Source organism: Carcharodon carcharias, chromosome 12 (assembly GCF_017639515.1).
Source record: "Carcharodon carcharias isolate sCarCar2 chromosome 12, sCarCar2.pri, whole genome shotgun sequence".
NCBI lineage: Eukaryota > Metazoa > Chordata > Chondrichthyes > Lamniformes > Lamnidae > Carcharodon > Carcharodon carcharias.
Window position 1 is genome coordinate 74566081 of NC_054478.1, and position 21110 is coordinate 74587190.

The 21110-nt window shown below is 40.8% G+C and overlaps 1 protein-coding gene across 6 annotated transcripts in view; it reads right to left on the reverse strand.

The window, feature by feature from the left end:
* Window positions 1-21110, reverse strand: part of ccdc14 (coiled-coil domain containing 14) — an 88477-nt gene that overhangs the window by 39039 nt on the left and 28328 nt on the right. For 5 of the 6 annotated variants that reach the window (XM_041201622.1, XM_041201626.1, XM_041201627.1 and 2 more), the window contains 5 exons: window positions 14291-14521; window positions 13985-14079; window positions 7692-8226; window positions 4691-4832; window positions 1532-1614 (listed from right to left, as the gene is read on the reverse strand). In XM_041201622.1, coding sequence (XP_041057556.1) covers window positions 1532-1614; window positions 4691-4832; window positions 7692-8226; window positions 13985-14079; window positions 14291-14521 — 1086 coding nt within the window. The remainder of the gene's footprint in view (window positions 1-1531; window positions 1615-4690; window positions 4833-7691; window positions 8227-13984; window positions 14080-14290; window positions 14522-21110) is intronic. The other variant, XM_041201623.1, reaches the window with a different exon arrangement.

A 21110-nucleotide genomic window follows, 5' to 3' on the forward strand; every position in this document is an offset into this window, starting at 1 on the left:
CTGAACAACATAGTAGAGAATGCTGAATCATTATGACAAAGCAGAAGTCTCCTCGACATGTTTTTGTAACTGCTGACAAGTTAGGAGATTAAGCTATATAGAGGCTAAACAGATTGGGGGTATTAGAAAAAGGATGGCTCAGGACGTGATTATTTTTTGAAAAAGGGTGACTTTTTTTTTTTCCATCTTCCTTTTCAGAAAAATAAAAACTGAAGTGCACTTGTGTTCTTTTTTGCTTTAACAGATTCCCTTGTTTTAAAAGGTTGCATTAGTGCTGCAATAGAATACATGCTTTAAGTTGGTAATTAGGCACAGCTGTCCCAACTGGGGAAGGATTAGAGAATCATTGCAAGAGTTTATCAACCAGTTCACTCTGGGTACCTGGAGTAACAGAGAGTCTGTGACTTTACTTTGCTGTCTTGGAAATAAACCTGTTTTAAAAGGTACAGGTCAGCTTTGAACTCATTCTTCCTCAACATACAATTATTGGAAGTAACACCTTCATCCAAGTCATTGATATAAATTGTAAATAGTTGTGGCCTGTGCATCGATCCTTGTGGCACTCCACTGGTAACATCTTGCCAACCTAAATGACCCATTTTTGCCTACTCATTACCTTTTTAAGCTAACAGATCCTCTATCTATAGTAATATGTTACCCCCTACACCATGAAGCGAAGTTTAGCCAGTCACGCCATCAATTTAATACAATACTTGTATCTCCCCAGTATTAGTTTAAACTATTGCCCAATTTGAGGTGGAAAAAAAACATCACATACCTGCTCACCTAATTAATGCCTCTGGGCTTCAGGTCTCGCCATCTCCAGCTCCCTCTCTTGGGGCACTCCTTTTTGTAAAAGGCCAGTACAACACCTCCCTCCCTGTACAGAATTCCCTTGTTTATCAAAATTCCCAGAGTTAAGCAGTAGGCCTTGCTGCACTCAGACAAAGTTTCAACTTTGTGGGTCTGCTAAACCCCCTGTGTTTGTGCTACTAGCTCAATCCAGTCAGATACTGCTGACTACGGAATCAGTTCTAGCTAGCTACCTAATTAACTAACTGCAGCTGCTTCTAGTAGTCAGCTAGTTCATCTCAAAGACTGCAAGAAATTACAATTTACTGTTTAAGAGTCAAATTGAATGCTAAAATCAAACTTGATGTTTTGGAAAGAGATCAACCCTTAAAACTCCCTCACATACCAAAACCTCGCTGCACACAGACAAAGCTGGACCTACATGCGACTAAATGATTTATCGACATAATGACATTGTTCAACAAGGTTGCTGAGAAACTAAAATCTAAACCACTGTGGTAATGGGTGTAATTACGGGCAGATAAACTGTGTTTTTGTTTTATATGCCGATCCTTTAGAAACGAATATAAAAAGGAAATCACTTAGACCAGCATATTCCTTATGAAACTTTTTTTTTTTTTAGAAAAAGCAACCAAGTTTATTTTACTTAAGGTGATATATTTGCATGGATTCAGGAATCAGCTTTAGACCGTAATTTTTTTAAAATGAAGCTGTATACCTTCAAAGTTGCACTGTACAGATCTGGAATCTTTTTCGGCTCTTTCGCGCTCTCTAAGTTGTTGGTTTACTATCCTTAACCGTCTAAAATTTGAAAGAAAACACAAACTTAGTTTGAGATAAAATCATCTGCATCAAATGTTTGCCAAATCAAGGTATCCTAAATAAATGCTAAAATTTAATTGGCAGGAGAAATTCAAAATTTAGCAATTACAGTTCAGACTTTAATCTAAAGCAGAATATTACATATGTTGGGAATCTGAAATAAAAACAGAAAATGCTGGAAATATTCAGGTCTGGAATCATCTGTGGGGAGAGGCCCAGATTTTCAGTGATGAAGCTGCAGTGATAGCCGCTGACTGCCAAAAAGAAAACAAACTTATCTCGTCTGTGGCAGGAACTTGCTCTTTCAGCTGGAATAGGTCACCAGCAACAAACTCCCTCCCTCTTTCCCCTCCAATAAACCACAGCATGCTTTTCTACATGCCATGAGTGGAATAGCATGCTTTGGTTTAACAGCAGAAAATCTGCAACTGTTTAAATGGTGAATAAAAAAAATTGGATTTTTTTTTTTAAATTCATGGGATGTGGCCATTGGTGGCAAAATCAGAATTTATTGCCCATCCCTATTTGCCCTCTAAGGTGGTGGTGAGTTGTCGTCTTGAACCGTTGCAGTCTGTATGGTGAAAGTACTCCCAAAGTGTTGTTCAGGAGGGAGTTCTAGGATTTTAATCTGACAATGATGAAGGAATGATGACATATTTCCAAGTCTGGTGGTGTGTATCTTGGAGGGAAACTTATAGATGGTGATATTCCCATGTGCCTGCTGCCCCTGTCCATCCCAGTCATTTTGTAAATGGGACGCACTGCAGCCCTGGTGCACCAGTGGTGAAGGAAGTGTATTTAAGGTGGCCAATAGGGTGCCAATCAAGTAGGCTGATTTTTCCCTTAAACGTTGTCAAGTTTCTCAAGTGTTGTTAGAGCTGCACTCACCCAAGCAAGTGAAGCGTATTCCTATGCATTCTTGACATGCACCTTTGTAGATGGTGGAAAGGCTTTGGGAAGTTGGGATGTGAATTACTTGCTGCAGAATTCCCAACTTTTAACCTGCTCTTGTAACTACAGTATGTGTGTGGCTGGTCCAGTTTAGTTTCTGCTCAATGGTGATTTCCAGGTGGTTGATGGTGGAGGATTTGACAACAAACTTAAGATGTTTTAAAGGTGTTAATGTGTCATACTTAGTCTGAACATCTAGTTAAAAAAAATGTGCAAGAATGTATTTAAATTTATTTGAGTATTGCTAAAACAAAGATGTGCTGTTGAAGCTTTTCATCTTGTACTCATCAGGACAGACACTGCCAAATTTCAAAGGGAGTAACAGTTTGTACTGCATGAGAAAAGTGCTGATTGCTTGAGGCATTGTCATGGAAAATATACCAGCAACCCAATGACCCATGCGCTTTTGTTTAACTCAAAACAAGCATAATGCTTGGACATGTTCTTTTTTCCTGCAGAGGACAGATGCTTGCATATGAATATATGTAGCTCCTAGCAAGCATAAGTGAGCCACATTGCAAGCCCAGACCGAATCCTAGTGGTTTTTAGAACAAAGAAAAATACAGCACAGGAACAGGCCCTTCAGCCCTCCAAGCCAGCGCCGATCATATTTCCCGTCAACTAAAACATTTTGCACTTCTGGGGTCCGTATCCCTCTATTCCCATCCTATTCATGTATTTGTCAAGCTGCCTCTTAAACACCACTATCGTACCTGCTTCCACCACCTCCTCTGGCAGCAAATTCCAGACACTTTAGTGTCATTCTTCAGGATTGTATAGCACTTGCTGGACAATCACCAAATCCAATCTAACATCAGACATTATTCTGAATTTTGAAAGTACAGGCTGGTTGAATACGCTCAGTACTCTGCCTACTGAGAACAGCCAAAAAGACAGGTTGTTTGATACGATCTGCCAGTCGTTGGGACTTAGGGCCTACGTACCTGACATTGCAGCGGCATTGAAATTCACACAACACATTACTCATTTTTAGGCAGAACATCTTTTTGACTGTTAGTGGAAAATACGACTGATTGTTATTGCATAGTAACAGCATGAAACAGTTCACTTGTTGCTCAAATTTGAGATAACTAACCCTTCCAGAGTAATTTGACGTAGGCAGCACTTTTCAGGTCCAAAAATGATGGCCTTAGGCCAATTTTTGAGAGCATACATTATCTGCAATGATCTGATCAGGGTAGCCATTATTGCACAGGGTGCATCAAAGCTATCCCGTTTCAGCATCAAGCTTGCACAGTGAGCAAATGAATCAGGCCCAAAGCACGCGATTGCTGATAAGGCCAATCCTATATTGTGTGGAGCTATAGGAATCCCAATGCTAAATTGACCAGTGAAGGTAGGCTTGCAGTAGACAGTAGTGGAGAACCCATTAGCAGATTTCTCAAGTAGCTTGTCCAGAAAAAGGAGCTTGTTAGATTACTCCCTTTTAAAAGGTAAATTTGAGCACAGGATGGAGCACATTAAAGATGTGTAAAGAAATTCTGCAGATTCAAATATAGCAAACATCTACGTATTGGCAAGGGATAGGAGGTTATGGATCATTCCATCAAACATGTTTCTTGTGGAAACAAACATAAATGTTAGGGAGAACTGAGCCTAGAGATCATCAGAGTAGCACGTCCCATTTATATGCAGGTACAGTATCTCAAATCTGGCTGTCTGAAAGCCGGACTTTTTTTTAAAAAAGCTGCCATGAATTTTTAATTAGGCAAGTAAAATAACTTCCCGGCTTGTTGGGCTAGGTGCTGGAAGCTGAAGCACCGGCTAGCTATCAGCTTCACATGCCTGTCTTTTTCCTTACTCAGGGTGACCCCTGACCTGACCTGGCCTGAACAGCGCAACCCAATCTGCCTGACCTGAAAACTGGCAATTTCCAAATTTGGCACAGACTTCATCCTGAGGTTGCCTCTTTTGAAACACTGTCTATAGCAACATGTTAGGTACGAAACTGAAATAGTAAGAATTTGTTGCCCGTGCTTGTGATTCTTCACATTGAACTTCCATTTTGGCTAGACTGTTAAGGGAGGAAAAGTAAGTAAAAATAAAAGTGCAAAGCAGACATTAGGAATTAAATACTATTGACCTGCGCAGCTGTGCATTCTCACTGCGTAGAGGTTGGAGACTCATTGCTATTTCTGCTTGTACATTAGTGCTTCCAATCACAGTTGGTAGTAGAGAGATGCTATCCTCTAGTTCCATTATCAACCTATGAGCCTCAGAGTCATCTGCCAACAGAAAGACATTAATATTTAACAAATCTGTCAAGATGTTGCATATTAGTATTTAATCCCCACCAATGCACACCTTACTTGCACTGCAATCGATCATGATTTCAATGGAAAAAATTTAACCAACATGAATAAGATACAGCTGCTTAGTTCAAGAATGAAGGGATTCTTCGAGTGCTATTGGAGGTAGTTATGCACACATACTGTCATTACAATTTATAAGCATCTTAGATTTTCACTCGTGTCAGGTAGGGGGGAGCCAGAAAATTTCCTGCCTTGCTGCACCCACCTAAGGAAAAACCTCATCCAAATGACACGATCTTTGCTGCAAGATGGAGTCAGATCTGCTGACTCGAATGTAGATTGAAGGAAGCTGCCGAGTGCCAAGGTAGGCTGGTTTTAAAAAAAACACCGTGTTCTCTGGGATGCCGTCCCAATTGATTTATTAAATATTAGACCCTCTAGTCCTCACTACTCTCACCCCATCGCCCTGTCCCCAGCCACCATCTGTTCCATCTCATGCCATCCTGTGGACCCCAGCCACCCAATGGCCCCTCATACCTCCACCCACCCCCAATGACCACTTATAGCCACATGCCAACATATTGGAAGAACACTTAATTAAATGCTATTTTTGTAGGCAACTAATACTTTAAACTGCAGAAAGGAACATTTCTCCTTTATACTCATCACACATTGTACTCTCTACATGGTTACAGTCCTTATAACCACTAGACCGCAGTCACTTCCAATGGGTTCATGTTTTCACATTGCACCAAGCAATAACTTTGAGGGAGCATCTCAACGCACTTCCTTCAGTTTTCAGAGATGTTTCCCAAATCCACTACCACCAGTAAAGCCCAGTCAGATGACTGTTGCTCCCTCAGCCATGCCAGGATGAATCTCGCAGATTCCTGAGATGGCTACGGAATGCATCTCTTTGACAGGACCCCTTCTCCCTCCCGTTTCTGGATTCAGTAGCTTGCAAAAAGGCTTCAGCCTCCTCTCTGCTGACCACACCAACTAATGTCTTTTCCTCTCCTTTTTTCCTTCAGCCTCCAAAAACTTGGAGCTGGCAAGTGTATTTATTATGAGTTCAGATGTCCTTTGTTCCCAGGTTCTTATGTTATTATGAATGAGAACTTCACACCTTGCTCAGCCAAATCTTTGACTAGACCAGGCTTGTTGTCAGACAGAATTTAGAATAGTCACATGACCCCCTTCATTTTAACTGGAGTTCAAAGACAGTCCAAAATATCATAATCTTATACACCTCATAACTGCAACAGAAGATATTTGTAAATGCTGAATTTATCTACATCTTTATCTAAGAGACATTACTGGGTGGATTTTTTGAAAAGTTACATTATTTCATTATTTTTATTTGTTTGATGAATGGAATAGATGGGGGGATAAACTAGATAAAAAGAACTTCATGGAGAGAAATTTCTCACTGTCGGGGGAGGGGGGTTGTGTGAGGGCAGGCGCGGATCCAATCGGCGCCCCTGTTTGGGTCCGCGCCACCATTTTAAGTGCGTGGGCCTTGACGCATGCCCGGAAGCGCTGTGCGCTCCCTGTGCGGGCAGAGGGGTACCCTGAGTCGGCAGTGTGATCTTTCGTTGGACGGGCAGCTTTCTTAGTAGCCTTACTTAGTTAATTAATAGCCTTGACAGGCCTTTGACAGTTCAGCAGGCGTACAAGCAACTCGGCTGGGCACCCGCCGAACTGAAAGTCTAAATGACGCACACCCGACGTCACCCTGCATCATTTTAAGCCTTGGCAAGCGGGCCCCGCCCCCGCACACCGAGCCAAAAGCTCTCCCCTACTTATATACCACCTGGGCATTCCAAAGTATTTAATCAATGCATTAAATTTTGAGGTAATTTTTGTTAATTTGGAGGGAAGGACAGATGGAAGGAGGGATGACTGGCCAGATAATTTGTTTTTTTAAGTTAAGGGAAAAATATTGGACAATGGGAAAACTTCCTGCTCTTCTTTGAATATTCCATTTGAGCAGGAATATCTATCTTTTGTTTAACCAAAAAAATTTGGTTACAGTAGAATGTTCTTTCATCCAAGATTGTAAATAGTTGAGGCCCCAGCCGTGACACCCCACCAATTACAGTTTGCCAACCAGAAAATGATCTATTTGTCCTGACTGTTTCTTGTCAGTTAGCCAATTGTCTTCCATGCTTGTATAATGTGCCCAATACCATGAGTTCTTATCCTGTGTAGTTCTTATCTTAAATTTTGTGACACCTTTTTGAATGCCATTTGAAAATCCAAATACACTCCAACTACTGGTTCTGCTTTTTTCCAGCCTGCTTGTTACATTTATTAGAATTCTTTGAGAATGTATCAAATATTAATTCCCTTTCATAAAACCATGTTGACTCTGCTTGATTTTATGACAATCTAAATGTCCTGTTTAGTACTTCCTTAATAATAGATTCCAGCATTTTCTCAATGACATATTAGGCTAACTGGACTATAGCTTCCTGTTTTCTTTCTCCTTCCTTTCTTGAATGAAGGTGTTGCATTTGTGGTTTTCCCATCTGCTGGGACCCTTCCAGAATCTAGGGAATTTTGGAAGATTACAATCAATTTTTGTTTATTTTCCACAGGCCAAAAGATTTATGTTTTGTGGATGGTTACTCAAAACACTGACAAAAAATAACATTTTGATTTGGTAATTAAATGCATCTAGTGATCATCATTTGACAAATTAAGTTTGTACCTACGTAACTTCAGGGTATAGTGCCACACTATAGTGCAGGCAGAAGCTTAAGTATAGAGCGAATGGTTAGCACATATTCAACTTGCCATAAGATAAATCATAGCATTTATTGCAACTACCTTGATCAGCAATCAGAGCTTTCAGTTCACTCAGAAGAAATTTGATAGTTTTCACTTTCTTGGCTGTTTTGTCAGGACTTTGTTTTTTAGGTCTTGTATGTTTGTCAAAACTGGTTTGACAGCTGGTGTCTCTTACTGGTGTAATATCCACCAAATTGACGTGATCTTCACTTGTCCCATCACTCTGCTCAGTATCTGATTTGTCAGCCCCCTGTGATTGTATCAGTGTTTTCCAAGCCACTTGCTGGGGCTCTTCCCCTTGCTGCTGCATTTGGGTTATGTACCGGATACACTTCAGTAGCTCTTGTTCTTTCAGTTGTTGTGAGCCATGGTTAACCAAACTGTGACTGCCACCACTGTCACAAACTAAGTGAGTGAAAGGATGTGCAGTCACAGCAGGTGGGACTGCAGACGAAGCAAAGGTCACCACAGGTTGTACTGGAGGGGCAATGGTAGCTGTAGCTGAATAAGCAGGTAAAAAGTTCAACACTCCATGAGGAGCAGGTTGATTGGAAAAGTCAGTGGACATGCTCTGCTAAAACAATGAAAACGTTAAAATGAATAAAAGCATTTGGCACCAAAGCAATCATAAAAAGTGGCCGAACAGTTTTTTGTAAGGAATTACATTTATTACAAAAGTACAGTAACAACATTAGTTACTTAGAAATTTGTGAAGCTATGAGGAGTGCCTTGCCTCTCCCAAAAGCACTCTTAATCACCACAATGGAACCCACACCCCACCATCACTACAGTTAAACCACAAACCCCCCACAAACTGCTGCCTTCCTTCTTTCAAGGCAAGAGCCTAGAAATCAATCTTCATGAAAGGCGAGGTGGAACAGGTGCCAGCAGTTCACCCAAAGTATTTAGGTAGAGTCCCAACTTTGGGCCTCTCTATTTGGACACACATTGCCCATGCAGTGCTGACAGTCCCTGACATTTTTACACCACTGTCTCTACATATAAAATGGTAAACAAATCTATTAGCCTAGTATCAATAACATAACACACCGCAAGCTATCCCCCTTGAGGATCACATGTAAAGCAATACTTTAATGAGCCCTTTGTCAGAAATTCTGATGAAGACCAATACCTGAAAAATTAACATTCCTCCTTTCTCTACAGATGCTGTCCAACTTGCTGAGTATGTCCAGAATTTTCTGTTTTTGTTTTGCAACAGTAGTATTGTTTTATTTTGTCTCCATGGATTATGCTAAGGGCTTACAAAGTTCTGGTGAAACCAGGTTTGGAGCAATGTGCTCAATTATGCTTGCCATGGCACAAATGTATTTGCATTGAACAGTGTACAAGAAGATTTCTATAATAGTCTGGGAATATCAGTTAAGGGAGGGATCCAATAAGGTATAGAGCATATTAAGTTATTTAAAGGCAAGGTAAACCAGGAATAGTAAGACTCAATAACAAATTAAATTAGTAAAAAGTAAATTCAAACATATTAAAAAAGAACTTAGAAATATAAACATTTAGAATTATCTGCCAGGTAGAATCATACAGGCAAAAACATTTGGCATGCTGAAAGTGAGACTGGATGTTAACAGTAAGAAAATCAGGATGCTAGGGAAATCAATTGAGATGGACAGATAAACTTTTTCTCAATCACTAACTTTTCCATGTTTACCATTTTTAACAAGCTAAAGCAAATTAAAATGTTGCAGCCACCTATTAAGTGGCACAATGAAATTTCAACACCAGAGTTGGTGGTGAGATACTTTTTTCCCCCCACTGGATGGTGCTATGCAGAAACTACAGTAAGGAAGAAGCCCCCAAAACAAAGACAAGATTTTAAAAAAATCTGGATGGCTACCTGTGGACCAAAAATTCAAAAATTATTTAACCCCTTCCAGCCAAATTACTTTATTGTGGGGCATATCAGTTCAGTTTCAATGAACTGGTCATCTTTACCCATTTTTTTTGTTAGCGACTGTTCTACTAACATTTAAAAATAAAAGTTCTACTGAAAACGATAAAAACAATAACTTACCACTTCTGGACAATTAATGTAAAGTTTCTTTAAAAATGATTATCCTAGATTGTTAATGTTACCATCTGTCAAAACTTTTAAACCAAATAAACTACAGAGTACATTTTTTTTGATAACTGAACATGGAGCACACTTATATATTTTCTTTATAGTGACACCCCAATTAAAAAATACTAGAATCTCAGCCACAAATTGGCAACAGCCAAAGCTGAGGATCAGTGTTGCAATGTAATTAGCTACAACTACACAAGATTATTAACAGAGCACTACCAGGTTTTTTTTTCTACTTTGACAACTAGAACTACTCTACCTGTTCAGGCACAAGCTTACAAAGATAGCATATACAGAGTGGGAAGAATCCCTGCCTCAAGTTCTGCAGCATTCTGAACTTTTCTGCTCAGGTATTGGATTAATTAATGTCTCATGGAAGGGTGACTGGTTCTAATCTTCTGTCACGAGGCCGTGTCATTTACTTCGGAGCCAGCTTAATCTCAAAGACCCTGGTTTTCCCCTCCAAGAAGGAGGATCACTAGTTGTTCATTAGAAAAATGACAAGTGCAGATGGGTTGCCTTTCAAAGTAGACAACAGATACCAAGATGAGTTGCATGGTGAGCAACATTAGTGGCCAGAAGGAAAAAAAATGACCATAACATGCATCATTAAATAGTGGTTCCACCAGTTGGTAGTGCTGAGCTTCAGCAGCAGATTCAGGTTTCTACGCGATCTAATTATGCAGATACCAAATGCTGGTAACACAAACATAGAAAATAGGGGTAGGAATAGGCCATTCGGCCCTTCGAGTCTACTCTGCCATTCATCATGATCATGGCGGATCATCCAACACAATAGCCTGCTCCCACTTTCTCCCCATATCCTTTGATCCCTCTCGCCCCAAGAGCTATATCTAACTCCATCTTGAAAACATACAATATTTTGGCCTCAACTACGTTGTGGCAGCAAATTCCATAGGCTCACCACTCTCTGGGTGAAGAAATTTCTCCTCATCTCAGTCTTAAATGGTCTCCCCGTATCTTCAGACTGTGACCCCTGGTTCTGGACTCCCCCACCATCGGGAACATCCTTCCTGCAACTACCCTGTCTAGTTCTGTTAGAATTTTATAGGTTTCTATGAGATCCCCCCTCATTCTTCTGAACTCCAGCAAATATAATCCTAACCGACTCAATCTCTCCTCATATATCAGTCCTGCCATCCCAGGAATCAATCTGGTAAATCTTCGCTGCACTCCCTCTATAGCAAGAGCATCCTTCCTCAACTAAGGAGATGAAAACTGCACACAATATTCCAGATGTGCTCTCACCAAGGCCCTGTATAATTACAGCGAGACATCCCTGCTCCTGTACTCGAATCCTCTTGCTATGAAGGCCAACATACCATTTGCCGCCTTTACCGCCTGCTGCACCTACATGCTTACCTTCAGCAACTGGTGTACGAGGACACCCAGGTCTCGTTGCACATTCCCCTCTCTCAACTTATAGCCATTCAGATAATAATCTGCCTTCCTTTTTTGCTACCAAAGTGGATAACCTCACATTTATCCACATTATACTGCATCTGCCATGCATTTGCCCACTCACTCAGCTTGTCCAAATCACGCTGAAGCATCTCTGCATCCTCCTCACAGCTCACCCTCCCACCCAGCTTTGTGTCATGTGCAAATTTGGAGATATTACATTTAGTTCCCTCATCTAAACCATTAATATATATTGTGAATAGCTGGGGTCCCAGCACCGATCCCTGTGGTACCCCATTTGTTACTGCCTGCCATTCGGAAAAAGACCCGTTTATTCCTACTCTTTGTTTCCTGTTTTCTATCCAGCTCAGTACACTACCCCCAATTTCATGCGATTTAATTTTACACATGATCTCTTGTGGGACTTTGTCAAAAGGCATCTGAAAGTCCAAATAAATCACATCCACTGGCTCCCCCTCATCAACACTTACTAGTTACATCCTCGAAAAATTCACGTAGATTTGTCAAGCATGATTTCCCTTTCGTAAATCCATGCTGACTCTGTCCGATTCTGCCACTGTCTTCCAATTGTTCAGCTATTAAATCTTTTATAATGGACTCTAGAATTTTCCCCATTACCAACGTCAGGCAGACTGGTCTATAATTTCCTGCTTTCTCTCTGCCTCCCTTTTTAAATAGTGGGGTTACATTAGCTACCCTCCAATCTGTAGGAGCCGTTCCAGGGTCTATAGAATCTCTGAAGACCACCAACACATCCACTATTTCTAGAGCCGCTTCCTTAAGGCAATGGCATCCTCTGGGATGTAGATTATCAGGCCCTGGGGATTTATCGGCCTTCAATCCCATCAATTTCCCCAACACCATTTCCCTACTAATACTGATTTCTTTCAGTTCCTCCCTCTCACTAAACACTGTGTTCCTCAACATTTCTGGTAAGCTATTTCTGTCCTCCTTTGTGAAGACAGAACCAAAGTATGTATTTAGTTGGTCAGCCATTTCTTTGTTCCCCATTATAAATTCCCCTGTTTCTGACTGTAGGAAACCTACATTTGTCTTCACCAATCTTTTTCTCTTCACATACCTATAGAAATTTTTACAGTCAGTTTTTATGTTCCCCGCAAGCTTACTCTCGTACTCTATTTTCCCCTTCTTAATCAATCCCTTGGTCCTCCTTTGCTGGATTCTAAACTGCTCCCAATCCTCAGGTCTGTTGTTTTTTTCTGGCCAATTTGTATGCCTCTTCCTTGGATCTAATACTATCTCTAAATTCCCTTGTAAGCCATGGTTTTGGCGACCTTTCCTGTTTTAGTTTTGCGCCAGACAGGATTAAAAAATTGTTGCAGTTCACCCATGTGCTCTTTGAATGTTTGCCATTGTCTATCCACCGTCATCCCTTTAAGTAACATTTCTCAATCCATCATAGCCAACTCGCGCCTCATACCATCGTAGTTTCCTTTATTAAGATTCAGGACCCTAGTCTCAGAGTCAACTACGTCACTCTCCATCTTGATGGAGAATTCTATCATATTATGGTCGCTTATCCCCAAGGGGCCTCACACAACTAGATTGCCAATTATTCCTTTCTCATTACACAATACCCAGTCAAGGATGGCCTGTTCTCTAGTTGGTCCTCAATGTATTGGTCCAGAAAACCATCCCATATACACTCCAGGAATTACTCCTCAACGGTATTGTTACTAATTTGCTTTGCCCAATCTATATGCAGATTAAAGTCACCCATAATCACAGATGTTCCTTTATTACATGCTTCTCTAATTTCCTGTTTAATGCCATTCCCAACATCACCACTACAGTTTGGGGACAAAAAGAACACCCACTAACGTTTTTTGCCCCTTAGTGTTTCTCAGCTCTACCCTTAGAGATTCCACATTGTCGGAGTCAATATCTTTCCTCATTATTGTGTTAATTTCCTCTTTAACCAGCAATGCAACTTTGGTAAGCCTTTAAGCAGCATAAATCTCAGAGCTCCTCAGCTGATGTACAACAAACCTTGGGTTTGGTGGCAGGACCAATGCAAGGCAACTTGCAATGCACCAACTATCTTAATGTACAAAATTAATGCCAGCAATGTAACCCAGTCCTCATGCAAGGGACCATGGCAAAGAGGAAGGTTTTTTGTACGGCTGTATCTCCATACGAAGCAATGAGTGACAAGTCAGTTTAGGCCAGAGCTGCTGCATCCCTGTAGCAGTTAATATCCTCTTGGATTTTGCATCTGGGTTGGAGGAAACCTTTCCATTGTGTGTCATTACAGGAATGAATTAAAAATAGGAACATATGTCCAATTATTCGATTGGCCCTAAAGCCCATTATTTTTGACCAATGCTTGAGTATTTTTTACGAAGCCAGGCATATCTCAAGTAGATCGTGGGCAGCGTGAGACAGAAGATCAAATTCAAATTGGGGGGTTGGGGGGGGGGGGAGGCTGGGATCACTAGAGAAGTCTGAGAATAGGTGTAAAATGGAAGTTTAACTAAAATAAGTCAAGAAAAAGTAAGTAGTGAGAAAATGAATAACAGGACAGCAGCAAAAAGGATGAAAACAAAAAAGTATTTTTTGTGATTTAGGCTTTCAGTAATACTGAGTTATTAAAGCAATAAACAGTTTCTCATTTCCTAGTAGATATATTGCGTTTTTTTAAGTTTCAGTGTACAAAGTGACAATGTACAGATCTGGTTAGTCCAGTGAGATTGGATTCCCCCGAATCTGCTAGTTTAACAACGTCCCACACATTGTGAATAAAATCTGTAACAGAAGAAAACGTTTCTATACTCACATTTTGTATTACTAATGGATGCTCAGCATTCTTTGGAGACATAGCTGGTGTAGAGGTAGGGAATCGACAATTAAATGTTGGAACAGCTTGGGATCCTAAGAAAACACATTACAAACATTTTGTCTATGGTAACCACTAGTTTTACACAGGTAAAATTATGGTGTGCCACTTATTGGCACATAGAAATTTAACTATTTTAAGCACATGCTGACATGTGCAAAAGGTCCTAAACATTCTGAAATGAGAATAAAAGTAAGTTTTTTTTGACAACTACATTTACTGTGAAGTCATTAAGCAGATCCTTACCAGAGTCCAAAATTGTGTAGTAAGATCGGGCAGGTATCCCACTAGAGGCACTAACTGGAGCATGGCCATTTATAAAACCCATTTGTGTCTGTACATGATCAGAAAGGCACTGATTTATTCCAGGAGAATGCTGGCTTGATGGGATTGTGAACTGTGGCATTGTTGACACATGCACAGTGTTGTTCACACCAACTTCTGCTGCATCAGAGGTCACCTTGAACTTTGTTGAAACTAATCAGAAAATAAATAAGATTTGAACTTGAGTAATGTTAGCCTAGCACGAGACGGAACATAAACTGTTCACATTAAATAGCTCTTAAGCACAGTAGGAATCTAAAACTCTACATGATTTCTAAAAGTATTTGTAATCATTTAAAAATCTCAAAATAGGAAGCGATTTGGGAATACAAAATCCTATAAACAGACAGCAATCTGCAAAGTCTGGCAACTTTAAGAAACAGTTGTGATTAAAAAATCCCAAAACAGATAGTTTATGATGCGATGAATGGATCTTTAAATGTTTTTCTTTCTTCCATGCCGCTTAACACTAAAAATGCGTACTTGCCACTACACATTTTCCAGATTGTGGGGGCCGGTGGTTGCTGCATAGTCTAGGCTCTAGACTTTTCTATGGATCCCATCAATGGTGCTCAAACTATTGGAGGTGCAACTTATATGAAACAATCTAGATAATAGCCACCTGTCATGATAGCCATCAGACTACCTTCACAGGTAGAAACGTTTGTTAAAATCTAAATCACCAACAATTATTTATTAATATAACTCTTGGCAAGCTGTTGAATCATCTTTTATAAAAAGTCTCCCATAATATTGAAATATTCCAAGTAATCATAATTCATGATTTTCTGTATTTTCCACGAGCCAACGAGAAATCAGTTTTGTTTTCAACATCGTGTAAAGTTGTTTCAAGCATAATAGCAACTACGTCCCTAATAAGAAATGGAAAATTCCTCGTCTTCATCATAAAACAGAAATCCACATAAAACAACATAGTTATTTAAATATTTCAATAACTACTGACAAATAAGCTTTAAGTCTGTTGCAGAGTAGAATCACCGAGTTTGGTGAGAAGAGGAGGGAGGTGCTCTTTTCTTTCTCTATCGTCAGCTTCCAGGAGACCAGGATTTGGAAAGCTGCCTGAGAGAGTTGACTTATTTTGAAAACATCCAAGAATGACATCACAGGGGAAACATAAGTTCATCAAACAGGACCAGGAGCCAGCGCAAGAGGAGTGGGGGCCTTGGTGGGTAGGACCTGGTGAGTATTTCCACTGTCCAGTCTTAAAAGTAAAAATTGGTCTTTACTACTTATACTTTCAAAACTACTAAATCTAAAATAAGATCCCTAGTATAGATTTAATCTTCTTTAAACTAGAAGAAAGGGAGTAATTTAGGGGTAAGTCATGGTAGAGCAGCTTGGCCAAATGGAATGCTCCTCCTGTGCAATGTGGGAAGTCAGGGACACTTACAGTGTTCAGGATGACCATGTGTCTCCAGGTGCAGCTACTCAACCTGTGTTTTGGAGATGGAGATGCAGCTGGAATCAATGAGGCATCCGCAATGCTGAGATCTTCTTGGATAGCACGTACAGTGAGGTAGTCACACCACAGGTAAAGAATGCATAGGCAGAAAGGGAATGGGTGACGGTGAGACAGAGTAAAAGCACCAGGCAGGTAGTGCAGGAGTTCCTCGAGTCCATCTCCCTCTCTAACAGATTTCCATTTTGGATACTGCTGGGGGAGATGCTTTTGCAGGAGAATGCAGCAAGAGCCAAGTCCATGGCACCATGAGTGGCTCAACTGCACAGGTAGGGGGAGAAAAAAAGAGGGGGAGCAATAGTGATGTGGGATTCTATCATAAGAGGAACAGACAGCCATGACGCCAGGATGGTATGTTGCTTCCTTGGTGCCAGGATCAAGGCTGTCACTGAGCAGCTGCAGGGCATTCTGAAAGGGGAAGGTGAACAGCCAGAGATCATTGTCCGTATCAGTACCAATGACATGGGTAAAAAGAGGAATGAAGTCCTGCAAGCAGAATATAGAAAGCTAGGAAATAAATTAAAAAGCAGGACCTCAAAAAGGTAGTAATCTCAGGATTACTCCCAATGCCACGTGCTAGGGAGATCAGGAATAAGAGAATAGACCAGATGAATGCTTGGCTGGTGAGATGGTGTAGGAACAAGGGATTTAGATTCCTGATGCATTGGGACCAATTTTGGGGAAGATGGGACCTGTACATGCTGGACAGATTGGTCCTGGTCCTGCTGGGGTGCAATGTCCTTGCAGGGGTATTCGCTAGTACTGTGGAGGAGGGTTTAAGCTAGTGGTAGGGGGATGGGAACCTGAATGGAGAGATACAAGAGAGTAAAACAAATATAGAAATATAAAAATCAAAAGTGGAAGGCAGAGGAAACTAGGGCGAGCAGCAAATAGGGCCATAGTACAAAAAAAAGTATAAAAATATTAAAGACCTGCCTAAAGGCACTGCATCCGAACGCACGGAGCATTTACAATAAAGTAGATGAATTAACAGCATAAATAGATGTAAATGGGTACAATATTATTGCAATTACGGAAACATGCATGCAGGGTGACCAAAGCTGGGAACTGAATATCCAAGGGTATTTGATATTTAGGAAGGATGGGCAAAAAGGAAAGGGAGGTGGGGTGGCATTGTTGGTAAAGGATGATATCAATGCAGTAGTGAGAAAGGATATTGGCTCAGAAAATCAAGATGTGGAATCAGTCTGGGTGGAGCTGAGAAGCAACTAGGGGTGGAAATTATTCGTAGAAGTTATCTATAGGCCTCCAAATAGTGGTGGTAAGGTAGGGGACAGTATTAAACAGGAAATTAGAGATGCATGTAAAAAGGGTGCTACAGTAATCATCGGTGACTTTAATCTACATGTAGACTGGGCAAACCAATTTAGCAATAATTCTGTGGCCAATGATTTCCTGGCGTATGTATGAAATGCTTTTTAGACCACTATGTCAATGACCCAACTAGGGAACAGGCTATCCCTAGATTTGGTATTGTGCAATGAGAAGGGGTTGGTTAATAATCTTGTTGTGCAGGGCCCTTTGGGGGAAAGAGTGACCATAACATCATAGAATTCTTCATTAGGATGGAAAGAGAAGTAGTCCAATCTGAAACTAGGGTTCTAAATCTAAATGAAAGAAACTACTAAGGTATGAGGGGCTAGTTGGCTATGATAGATTCAGGGCCTTCATTAAAAAGACACGACTGTGGCTAGGCAATGGCTAATATTTAAGGAACAAATGCAGGCATCGTAACAGTTATACATTCCTTTCTGGTGCAAAAACACAACAGGAAAAGCAGCCCAACCATGGCTAACCAAAGAAATTAAGGATAGTATTAGATCCAAAGAGGAGCCATATAAAAGTTGCTAAAAAAAGTAGCAAGCCCGAGGATTGGGAGCAGTTTAAAATTCAGCAAAGGAGGACCAAGGGATTGATTAAGAGGGGAAAAATTAAGTATGAGGAGATTAAACTTGCAAAAAGCATAAAAGCTTTCATAGTCTGCTTTTATGTATGTAAAAAGAAAAAGATTAGTGAACGCAAACGTAGATCCTTTCAGTCTGAAACAGGATAATTTATAATAGAGAACAAACAAATGACAGAGCAATTAAACAACTACTTTAGTTCTGTCTTCACAGAAGACGACACAAATAACTTCCCAGAAATACTAGGGAACCAAGGGTCTAGTGAGAAGGAGGAATTGAAGGAAATTAGTATTACTAAAACAACATTGCTGGAGAAATTAATGGAACTGAAAGCCAATAAATCCCCAGGGCCTGATAATCTATATCCCAGGATACTAAAGGAGGTGGCCATGGAAATAGTGAATGCATTGGTTGTCATCTTCCCAAATTCTGGAACAGTCCCAACAGATTGGAGGGTGGCAAATGTAACCCCACTGTTTAAAGGAGGGAGGGATAAAACGGGGAATTATAGACTGGTTAGCCTAACATCAGTAGTTGGGAAAATGCTAGAGTCTATTATAAAGGATGTGATAACAGGACACTTTGTTTAATCCTGTTGATATTTTCTAAGTCAATTTATGAAATTTATGATTTATGAAAGGGAAACCATATTTGACAAACCTACTGGAACTTTTTAAGGATGTAACTAGCAGAATAGATAAGGGAGAACCAGTGGATGTGGTGTATTTGGATTTTCAGAAAGCTTTTGATAAGAGGTTAGTGTGTAAAATTAAAGCACATGGGATTGGGGATAATATATTGGCATGGATTGAGAATTGGTTAGCAGACAGGAAACAGGAGGAATAAATGGATCTTTTTCAGCGTGGCAGGTGGTGCCTAGTGGGGTACCACAGGGATCAATGCTTGGCTCCCAGCTATTCACATCATATATCAATGATTTGGATAAAGGGAACCAAATGTAATATTTCCGAGTTTGCTGACGACCTAGAACTAGGTGGGAATGAGTGGTGAGGAAGATGTAAAGAGGCATCAAGGCAATTTAGATGAGTGGACAAATTCATGGCAGTATAATGTTGGCAAGTGTGAAATTATCCACTTTGACAGGAAAAACAATGCCAGGGAATTATTTAAATGGTGATGGATTAGGAAATGCTGATGTACAAAAGGACTTGGATGTCCTTGTACACCAGTCACTGAAAACAAGCATGCAGGTGCAGCAAGCAGTTAGGTAGGCAAATGGTATGTTGGTCTTCACTGTAAGTGGGTTTGAGTACAGGAGCAAGGATGTCTTACTGCAGCTGTACAGGGCCTTGGTGAGTTCACACCTGGAGTATTGTGTGTAGTTTTGGTTTCCTTACCTAAGAAAGGATATATTTGCACTGAGGGAGTGCAGCGAAGGTTCACCACACTGATTCGTGGGATTGCAGGATTGTCATATGAAGAGAGATTGGGTTGACTAGGCCTGTATTCACTGGAGTTTGAAAGAATGAAATTCCATCATCTGCTGTGGCAGGATTCAAACCCAGGTCCCCAGAGCATTACCATGGGTCTCTGGGTTACTAGCCTAGCAACAATACCACTCCACCATCACCTCCCTGCTTTACCTTGCTTTTGTAATCCATTCCTCTTTTATGAAGAGTGGGATCCTGTAAGTCTTTCCAACTTTGTATTTGTCCTGCCACTTGAAAGGCTTCTGTAAATGCACTCCCAGCTTTCTCTCTCTCTTTCTGCACCTCTTTAAAATTGAACCAGTTTACACTGCCTCTCCTTATTCTTCCTACCAAAACTAATCACTTCACACCACACACACACCCTCCAAAGAGCTCCAACATGTTAGTCAAATACCATTCGCCATTCACAAATTGTTGCAGACTCATACACCCACTCATTTCCAAATGCCAATTAATTTTATCCTGGATTACTGGCTCTAGAAGTTTTCCTAAAACTGGCCTAAAGCTGACTGGACTGTAATTATCTCTGACAGGCTCTTGCAGCTACGTATATAAGGCCGGTCCAATTAAGTTTCTGGTCAATAGTAATCCCCAGGATGTTGAAGGAGGAGGATTCAGTGATGGCAATGCCATTGAACGCTGAGAATTCTGTGGTGAGTAACTCAACTCCTAGCTCCCCAAAGCCTGTCCACCATCTACAAGGCAGGATTGTGATGGAATACTCTACTTGTCTGGATGAATGTTAAGTAGAGATGTTTAGAGAGTCCCTCTTGTTGAGGATGGTCATTGCTTGGCACTTGTATAATGTGAATGTTACTTGCCACCTATCAGCCCAAGGCAGAATGTTGTCCAGGTCTAGCTGCATACGATCAGGGGCTGCTTCAGTATCTAAAGAATTGGTACAGTATTCAGTACTGTTTGCATCAAACATCCCCACTTATAAAACTTATCAAGTTATTGAAGAAGTGGTTGGATCTAGGACACTACCCTGGAGGAACTCTACAGCAATCCAGGGGCTGAGATTATTGGCCTCAACCATCTTTTGTGCTAGGTATGATTTCAACCAGTGGAGTGTTTCCACCCCACCCCCAGGCAGACTTCCATTAACTTTAGTTTTTCTATGGCTCCTTGGTGCTGCATTCAGTCAAATGTTGCCTTGATGTCAAGGGCAGTCGCTCTCACCTCATCTTTGGAATTCAACTCTTGTCCACATTTGAACTAAGGCTGTAATGAGGCCTGCAGCTGTGTGTCCCTGGTTGAACACAAATTGAGCATGGTAAATAGGTTATTGCCAATATTGTCGATGTACTGGAACAGCATGGCTAGGGGCACGGCTAGTTCTGAAGCACAAGCCTTCAGTACTACAGTTAGGACCCAGAGTCTTTGTTGTATTCAGTGCCTTCAGCCATTTCTTGTATCACATGGAGTATATTGAATTGGCTAGTGATGTTAGGAGGAGGAATTTGATAGATTATCCACTTGGCACCTCTGGTGGAAGACGGTTGCAAATAGTGCAGCCTTTTCCTTTGCACTGATGTCTGGGCTCTCCCATTATCGAGGATGGGGATGTTTGCTGAGGGATGATCCTTTAAGTAAGGGATATGCTGGGCCTTGGTTGAAGCTATTCACAATGAATATTAATGATTTAGATGAGGGAACTAAATGTAATATCTCCAAATTTGCACATGACACAAAGCTGGATGGGAGGGTGAGCTGTGAGGAGGATGCAGAGATGCTTCAGTGTGATTTGGACAAGCTGAGTGAGTGGGCAAATGCATGGCAGATGCAGTATAATGTGGATAAATGTGAGGTTACCCACTTTGGTAGCAAAAACAGGAAGGCAGATTATTATCTGAATGGCTATAATTTGAGAGAGGGGAATGTGC